The sequence below is a fragment of the Phocoena phocoena genome, chromosome 15, assembly GCF_963924675.1.
Source record: "Phocoena phocoena chromosome 15, mPhoPho1.1, whole genome shotgun sequence".
Taxonomy (NCBI): domain Eukaryota; kingdom Metazoa; phylum Chordata; class Mammalia; order Artiodactyla; family Phocoenidae; genus Phocoena; species Phocoena phocoena.
In genome coordinates this window covers 10,594,645-10,604,278 of record NC_089233.1, presented here as the reverse complement: position 1 = coordinate 10,604,278, position 9,634 = coordinate 10,594,645, and the positions used below count along the sequence as shown (strand labels likewise).

The following is a 9,634-nucleotide window of genomic DNA, read 5'->3' as shown; positions in this document are numbered from 1 at the left end:
ACCTGCTGCCTTCACTGTAAAGCTACTGCTCTTCCCTCTGTAATTAGTAAGTATCTTGGAAGGAGATACATTGAGATTATGTGAATACCCCGTTTCTCATCATGCATTTTACCCGTTCATTTTACCATCCTTTGGTTATTTTTGCCTTTATTAAGCAATTATTACTGTGGAGTGTGCCTGCGTTCCTTCCTTCTACCTTTGATAATTAGAATTCTACTGTAAGAATTCACTTTCCCTCCTCTTCAGTTTGTGTATTTAATGATCTACTAACGGATGCCGGTGTGGACTCCTGGATATTGGTTTTACTCCATGTATTATAATCCATTTCTAGCATTTCTTTCATTGCTCAGCTTGTTTCAGATTTGGTCCCTGGGAGCTCCTTCACGCTGGTTCCTGTGTTCTTTTGACATGACCCTGTGGTTTTACTTAAAGCAATTGCTTACTTGTCGGCACCAAGATATTCTGGGCTCATCTTGTGCTTTTCCTACCCCAGCCTTGAACCAGCCACTCGCTGATGCTCTTACATCAGATAACAAGTCATCACTGGTAGTGTGGAAGCACTCTGAAAACACACCCTGTGGTATATGTTATAATATCTCCCTCTGCACCAGCATAGAGCCCAGGCTCTGATCATTTATTTGCTCAATAAATTACTGGTTATTGAGCGAAATAGAATTTGTCGCACCTATTCCTTGGTCCGGCAAGAATGCACCAGCCCTTACCAGGCGCTAGGCCCTGTGATGGTTGTTAAGATAGAGGTTAACCAAGCCCAAATCCCCCTTCCAAGAGCTCAGAAGCAAGTGGGGAAACAGGAAGCCAGTATAGCCAGAGGACAGCACGTGCTCAAACAAGGCACCAAAGACCACAGATATCACATCCCAAAGGAGATCCAAGGCACATGCAGAATTTACCAAAGAGCGAACTAAATTTTAGGAGTTTAACAACTCCTAAACCTCTCACTCATACCAAGGGTTAAGAGTTGGAGATTAGGGAGGACTTTTGAAGACAGCTTCTTGGGAGAAAGCTATGCTATGGGAGAAAGCTATGCTAAGTCCCAACCCCAGCCCTACCTCCAAGGGGAAGGGACACTATCTCCTAACCCAAGCCTGATGTCAGAGACTTCAAGGAAAGGAGATTAAGAAAGGATTTTTTAGAACCAGCTGCTGTGTTGTTAATCCCAGCCCCTACCAAGGGCGAGGGTTGGGGCGGCGGGGGGTGTCTATACTTCACCTTGAGCTTCAAGAAGGGGGCTATGGGGTTTCATCAGAAGCCACCAAAGCACTTAATACATATCCCCTAAATTGGAAGACATAAAGGGCTAGTGTCTGTTTCCTACCTGAGAAATACAAAGGGTGAGAGATGAGTGAGCCAGTCCCTGATAGACGAACCCTAGGAAACGTGGTGACAGTCGGGTTCTTTCTCTGCCGAAAAAGCATACAGGACAAAACATAGAGGCATCTCCCATGGACCAGGTAGGGTTTTAGATCCTATCCTGCAGAGCCACTTAGAGACACAATGGACCTCCACAGAAAGACCTAGAGGCACCCCTGGAAGTATAGAGATCACATAAAGAGTAAGCAACAGGACCCAGGAAGATGCGTCACTCACATCAAAGGAACTATAGCTGAGAGGTCCTCAGAAGTCAGATTAGGGTCTCTGAAGATGCGAAAACCCCACAAAAGTGCCCCCAAGAGAAAGACCCCCTTAAACCTCCTCAGGGACAGAAAATGTGACATCACAGCCCTCAAGTTCCAGGCACACAGGCTGTGTGGCTCCCCCCTCACCTCTTCTTCCTCAGACCCCAACCATGCAGGGGTCAGGAGATGGTAGTAGAAGGATCAGGAGGGCTAGAAGGAGAAGCAAGAAGAGGGGAAAGAGAGGAGACGACACCCACCCCGTCCCCGCATTTCCTGTCTGCACCAGGCTCAACACAGAAGCGTGGGTTTGATCGAACTTAACTCAGGTTGTGGCCTTCGATTATCACGTGGGACTGGGATTCTGTTTTATAACTTAGAGTGACCACGAGAGTGTTTCTTCCCTACCTGGCCCAGAGGTCATCGACTGGCAGGGAAAGAGCTAGCCCCACAGAACAGGGAGGCAAACATAAAGTTGCGTTAGGATCACAGCCCATGATCTGTACGATTTATTTTTATTATTGAGTGCAGTGACTTTATGAGGTAGGCGCTATTGTCCCTGGTTTACAGCTGAGGAGACTATTACTTTTTTTTTTTTTAGAAGATGTTGGGGGTAGGAGTTTATTAATTAATTAATTTATTTTTGCTGTGTTGGGTCTTCATTTCTGTGCGAGGGCTTTCTCTAGTTGCGGCAAGTGGGGGCCACTCTTCATCGCAGTGCTCAGGCCTCTCACTATCGCAGCCTCTCTTGTTATGGAGCACAGGCTCCAGACGCGCAGGCTCAGTAGTTGTGGCTCACGGGCCCAGTTGCTCCGTGGCATGTGGGATCCTCCCAGACCAGGGCTCAAACCCGTGTCCCCTGCATTAGCAGGCAGATTCTCAACCACTGCGCCACCAAGGAAGCCCCGATCTGTATGATTTAAACAAATCCTTCAAAGGATGCAGGAACAAAGCACTGTTAACAGCCTCAAAGGAGAACTTTAAACAAACCATTAACTTCTGGGTGCCTCAGTGTCCTCGTCCAAAAGCAAAAAAGAAAGGAAGAAATTAGGATCCTAAGAGCCATCGGAAGATACCAAGGAGGAAGGGGCATCCATGCTCTGGGTGAGGCCTCTTACCTACATCACCTTATTTAATCTGTGCCTAAACACAGAGAAGTGTGGTTGGATGACAAATAAAGCTGGATAAAAGAAAACCATCTGTCTCAGAGGATGCCTCCACACCAGAAATCTTCACATGTGGCTCGGCTGATAGAAAAAGAGAAACAGCTTTCCAACGGTGACGACCTCCCCACGAGAACATGCCTCTCGCAAAGGATCTCCTTCATCCCTTTCCAGAAGAGGAGAAGAGGAAACATAAGAAGAAGCGCCTGGTGCAGAGCCCCAGTTCCTATTTCATGGATGTGAAATGCCCAGGATGCTATAAAATCACCACTGTCTTTGGCCATGCACAGACAGTAGTTTTGTGTGTTGGCTGCTCTATCGTCCTCTGCCAGCTTACAGGAGGAAAAGCAAGGCTTACAGAAGGGTGCTCCTTCAGACGGAAGCAGCACTAAAAGCCCCTGGAATCAAGATGAACGGGAAACCATCCCAATAAACACATTTTGGATTAAAAAAAAAAAAGAAAAAGAGAAACAAAAACTCAAACCTCCTGGATTCAATCAGATTTCTCTCTCTCCCTCTCTCTCTCTCTCTCTCCCTCTCTCTCTCCTTCTCTCTCTCTCTCCCTCTCTCTCTCTCTCCATCTCCCTCTCTCTCTCCCTCTCTCTCTCTCCATCCCTCTCTCTCTCCTTCTCTCTCTCTCTCCCTCTCTTCTTTCAGGAGCACTTTTCGCCACCAGGCAATATTTTAAGAGATATGTGCTTTTAAAGCTTTACAAAACGTGTGGTGGGAGCTTCCTTTTCCTGGCAGGTGGACTATTCCCAGGGCCCACAGTCCCCTGCAGCGGGCAGTTCCCTCTGGCCAGCGTCACCGGGGCGGGGAGACAGTGCTTTCGCCCATCCCCAGAACACATTCCCTGAAAACCGAGCCAGCAAAAGGCTCCCGAGGAGCAGATGTTTCTGCTTAAGGCTGATAGGAACCGCAGGGACCACTTTTCTCCCCATCAGTTTTCAAGTGCAAGAGGCAGCTGTTCGCCAGGAACACAGACCTGGATTCTAATGAGGTTCGTGGCTGAGCCAGGCCTGCGAGAAGTGGGCCTGACCAATACCAGGATGAGGTTATTAACGAACCCACAGAAAGCTGGCAAAGGGCCATTTCAAAACAGTCTGGAGGAGAAATGTCTTGTTTCCTAAAATGGAGTTTGATATTTTTAAAAGCATAATCAATGGGAATTGTCGATTTGGTCTAATTTCTGCCAGGGCTTATTGCTCAATTTAAAGAAAGAGCTGTCGATTTTTCAGGGTATTGGTTTTCCCCCAAGGTGCACGACACAACAATCACACACTACATCCCCAGAAACCTAATCTACAGGCTCCTTGGGAAGTTGGGCAGGTGGATTGGTGTCAGTCCGGCTAATGACCACCCCCCGGGTGGGTACCTGCTCCATTCTCTTATAACTTTGGAGAAACCAGGAGCTTTCACATCTCCACCTAGGAGAGAACGCTCCTTCCGATGAAGTGTTTCCCATACTGGTTTCATCCACAACGTCAGCATCTGCTTTGCAGACACCCTGCTCTGTTCAAATAACCAAATGTGACTTTGCTAATACAGATTCTCATGCATGGGAGTTTCTGCTATGACCATTTTGGGAGCAAGAGACAAATGTTTAAGGACAAGTTTCTGATGTGGTTTTGGAGTGGAAAAATGAAAATTGAAAAAATTCCTAGGCACTGACTTCAATTTTTCTGCAAACTGGAAAACGGCTGCAATGATTCTTTAAATAGAAAGTTATAGAAACAAACCTTTTCATTTTACAATGAAAACCCCACAGACTTAGAATAAAATCCATCTGGAGAAAAAAAAACATTCATTTAAAGTCACTGTAAAATAGAAGAGCTTAATATCAGAACCTCTCCTGTGCACACGTTTAGATAAGGGGGAGAGAATATCCCTGAGAAAATAACGGGCATTGCGTTTATTGAGTGATTAATATGGATCAGGAGGTTTCATATATATTATCCCACTTTTTCTGCACCACAGTTTTAAGAGATTGATACTATTATGCAAATTTTGCCGATGCGAAACTGAGGCTCAGAGAGGTTAAGTAATTTACCTAAGATAACACAGTTAATAAATAGTTAAGTTCAGGGGTTGTTTTAAATTAAATATTTGTTTCTAAATCTGCATACATGAGTGCAAGCTGTATATGAAAAACACTGAAACTTACTGAGAAGTCACCCACAATACTCGAAGATAACTACCTTTCTTTCTACGTATACTCGAGTGCACACACACACACACTCATATGCACACTTAAATGGAATCATACGCACTAGTATACATCTGCTTTTTCCCTTTCTAATGTGTTCTAATGTATTGTAATCATGATTCTCTGTGTTCCACACTATTTTTCATTGTCCCATAATTCTGCATTGCACTGCTGTACCAAATTCTATTTAACCATTGGATAATTAGGTTGTTTCTAATTTCTTTCTATTATGAACAATGATGTAATGAATATCTTTGCAAATAAATCTTTGCCTGCATCCAGAATTGTTCTTTAGGGTCAATTCCTACAGATAGAATTTCTGACTCAAAAAGTAAGAATATTTTTAGGCATATATATATACAAATATATATACACACACACATATATACATATACACACACACACATATATACATCTATATACATGCACACGTATATATAGTAAAATATTGTAAAATCACACTCCAAAAAGGTTGTACTAGGTTAAATCAGTGTATGCAAATGCCCCTTTCCTCAAACTCTAACACTGGCATTGTCTTTTTCAAAAATGCCAATTTTTGAAAATTGTAAAAGTGCAAGAAATGACCTCCTGTCTAAACTTTTATTTCCTTAATCAGTAGTGATAATGACCTGTTTTCCTGTTTCCCTACCATTTGCATTTCTTCTTTTGCGAATTGCTAAGGATTTTTTGCCCATTTTATAACCAGGGCAATCATTCTGTATTTTAGTGATTGGTTAACACTCCGTATATTAAGTTGATCGCACCTTTTTCTGTAATATATGTTGCAGATAGATGCCCCAGCTCATATTAAGCTCTTTTTCTAGCTTATGGTGGTACTTTGCCAAACTAAAACTTTAAAGTTTTAGGTTGTCAAACGCACCAATCAATCTTTAAAGTTCCGCCTTTGACCGGAACTTAAAAATCAACATATATATTATTCTAACATTCTTATGAGTTTTTAAAATCACGCCTTTAAGGCATCCTGAAGTCTAATTTCCAAACTGTTAATAATTCATTGACTAAGATCATTCCCTTCACTTTGCCGTACACTCAGTTGTGACATATACTGAGCCCGTCGTGCACTTCATGCTCTGCTCCTTTGATTGACTTGGCTTCGAGCCGGGGCCACCTGCTTGAATCATCCTAGGTTTGCAATGGGCTTTCAAATCCGGTCACTGGAAGTTACTGCTTTCTGACCACAGAGACTGTGTTTTTCCACAGGAACCCATCTGGGGGATCAAGGAGGGAATTGTCACCATGCTGAGAAAAGCTCTTACAGAAACATAGCTCTGCTTTCCACTTGTCACCAGAGCTGGTCTTGCCGAGGAAAGTGAAATGAACAGAAGACTGGACTGTGGATGCCGGGTTGAGGCTATGTTTATGGAGAGTCAAAAGATTCATCCCATCTTAAAAACATGAATGGATGCTAACGGAGGGCTACTATGTGCTGAGAGTCGTGCTAGGCTCTGGGGAAATGGAGATGAATAAGATGCTATACTTGGCTTCAAGAAGGTCATGGAGTAAGTACGTATAGGAAATCAGACACACTGACTGCATCTCGTGGCTGAGTCTCCTCAGCATCTCTTCGCTGGGGCCACCAGCCCCAAGCTCAGGATTCTTTCTGCCCTGGCTTCTGAGGAGGCAGGAATTACCCAAGCAGTCCATCTTCCCTTCCTCATCTTCCCTTCCTCCAGTGACTATGCTGCTACATCAGTTCCCTACTTTCCACTAAGTGCTAAAGGATCTTAGCTTGTGTTCTAATTGTTAACATGGATCAAACACAACAAATTAAAAACGCAATTGCAAACCCAAATTAAAAATTTTTTGAAATCAATACATCAAGTTCCCTCTGAGACTTCCCCAGGGAAAAACAGTGCCCCTTCCCTGAAGGCTGAAGCTCTGAATAATGCTGACCTTTCCTGAAGTCAAAGTTCACCACTGCCAACCCTGCCATGGCAAGATCCAGGCTCCTGCAGATGAGGACCTCCAGGTCACTCCCACTCCTTGTGGTTCAAGCTCTAGGTTTCTTCTTCCATCTTTGTATAGATGTCATTAGTTCACTGAACCAACCCCCTATGCTTCTGGCTTTTTCCCAAGTCACCTTCTTTGATGGATCTATGGGCAACCACCTGACCCAATTCTGTTGTTGATGAAGAAGCCTCCAAGAAAGCTTATTTTAAAAGTCTGACTCTTTGACTCAGACTGGAATGCCCCTTTGACTCTTTGCAACTTCTTCCTCCTGCCCTTCCATGGATGTAATGGCTGGGATGGCAGCAGCCATTTTGTGATCATGAGGCAACAAGCATGAATACAAAAAAGAAAAAAAACCCCACATATTAAGAATAGTGGAGCAGAAGAATGAGAGCGTGGGTTCACGATGTCACCGTTGAGCCATCATATCATTCCTGGGCCACCTACCCCAGACTTCTGAGTGAGAAATATAAACGCTCATTTATTTAAGCTATTGTTAATACGATTTTTGTTATCTGCATAGCCAAACCCATTCCTAGTGTGATCCTCATTCTGGGTTCTCATTCCAGTAACATAACTAGTCTCTCAGTGCATCTTTTTTTTTTTTTGAGGTAAAATTATCATGGCATAAAATTAACCATTAACTGTTTTAAATGGCATAATTCAGTGTTGTTTAGTACATTCATAACATTGTATTACCATCATTTCTATATAGTTCGAAGACAAAAATCAAACAAACAAACCAAACTCCATACCCATCAGCAGTCACTTCTTACTCCTCCCTCCCTCCAGCCCCTGGAAACCACTAATCTACTTTCTTGTCTCTATAGATTTACCTCTTCTGGACATTTTACACAAATAGAATCGTACAATATGTGTCCTTTTGCATCTGGCTTCTTTCCTTAAGCATAATGTTTTCAAGGTTCATCTGTGTTGTAGCATGTGTCAGGGCTTCACTTCTTTTCATGGCTAAATAGTACTCCATTGCATGAATATACCACATTGCATTATCCATTCATCCATTGATAGACACTTGGGTTGTTTTCACCTTTTGGTTATTTGCTGCCATTCATGTACAAGTTTTTGTTTGAACATCTGTTTTCAGTTATTCTGAGTATTTACTAGGAGTGGAATTCCTGAGTCATGTGATCATTCCATGTCTAACCTTTTTTTTTAATCTAAATTCTTTTATATATTTTATTGATGTGGACCATTTTTAGAGTCTTTATTGAATTTGTTAACAACATTGCTTCTGTTTTATGTTTTGGTTTTTTGGCCGTGAGGCATGTGGGATCTTAGCTCCACGACCAGGGATCGAACTCACAGCCCCTGCATTGGAAGGCGAAGTCTTAACCACTGGACCACCAGGGAAGTCCCACATGTCTAACTTTTTGAGGAGACATAACCTAACACTTGGCAGCTCTTTTCCTTAGAATCCTGGAGGATGCCCCCTGAAGGTCAAACCAAGACCAGAGTTCTGCTCCCCAGAGACCAGTCTGCCCAAGGCTATGCATGCTGTCCAATTGGAGATATTCCCCCATCACCATGTTTCCTCTACAAATGGTCCACCCAGTACTTCAGCTTCAGCCCTGGTCTAATCACTCTCTTGACCAGTGGCCCCTATTACTCTGGAACCCAGTGTCCGCTGGACTAGACTGCCTACCCAGCCCCAGGTATTGGAAAGAGAGCACTTCAGGCATGAGAGAAAAATGAGATGGATGAACGCTCTCAGCCCTCCTGGGTAAGCGGACTCTGGTGGAGGTTTCCGGAGTTAGAGTGAGGGCTGGAGAGGGCAGGACTGGACAAAGGGGAGCCAAGGGAGGTGAAAGACGGGTCCAGGGAAAAGCTGAGACACAGAGGAGAGAATTATGTGTCAGACACCGGACAGATTCCCCCAATGCTGAGATATCTTAGGGTGTCTGAGGGTCCCAGAGTGGGGTCTACAGCACTCAGATAGCAAGCCTTTGTCATGCCCCAAAATGTAAGTCTGGACCTGAGACGATTCTGCAATCCTCCACGGGCACCCACTCCTTACTAAATCGTGTTATAGTCTCTAAAAGAGTCCAAATCCCAGTCAATCTTTTCAGTGAAAGGTCCACAGAAGAGCGGTAATGTGTTCCTGCTGTGAGTGGATATACCCCTGCATTTTTCATATTACAGAGACAAGAGTTTCGGGCATAGATCTTTGCTTTATGTAATCTGTAAGTGCTAGGAAAGAGTGTCAAATTTTAGAAAAGATTACACACATTTGTGTATTAACTCAAAATGGTGAAAAATGAAGAACTCAAAATTTCATCTTCTCTGTTTCCAAGGATACTAGCAGTTTCGTATCACCGCATTCTACTACTCTTTAAGTAAGAGAAATACACACACTTCCCCCTCCCCCATAAAGAAATAAAGCTCATCACTCATAGGGAAGTGGTGGTTGGAGCTGTGTTCTCTATTTCACGAAGTAACAGAATCACAGAGAAGAAGGGTCCTGGGAGGCCACCTGGTCCTATCAACCCATTTTGCAAATGGGGAAGCCGGCCCCTGTAACGTTAGGTAACATCAAGGGCGTACGTAGGTCGGCAGCTGAGCAAAGGCAACACAACAGCTTGGGTCTTTCCCATCATACTGCCTCCCTTCTTACAGTTCAAGACGAAATTCCAAACAAAGCT

At 43.7% G+C, this 9,634-nt stretch overlaps 1 protein-coding gene across 1 annotated transcript; it reads left to right on the top strand.

Annotated features, from left to right (window-relative positions):
- The first annotated feature begins 2,934 nt into the window (after window positions 1–2,934).
- On the top strand, window positions 2,935–3,189 carry LOC136134999 (small ribosomal subunit protein eS27-like). The gene has a single exon (XM_065892796.1). The coding sequence runs from the start codon at window positions 2,935–2,937 to the stop codon at window positions 3,187–3,189; it is 255 nt and encodes an 84-aa protein (XP_065748868.1).
- Window positions 3,190–9,634: the final 6,445 nt, after the last annotated feature.

What these genes read in the sequence shown, in the direction of transcription:
- LOC136134999 (XM_065892796.1), top strand. Translation starts at nt 2,935, where the DNA reads ATGCCTCTCGCAAAGGATCTCCTTCATCCCTTTCCAGAAGAGGAGAAG.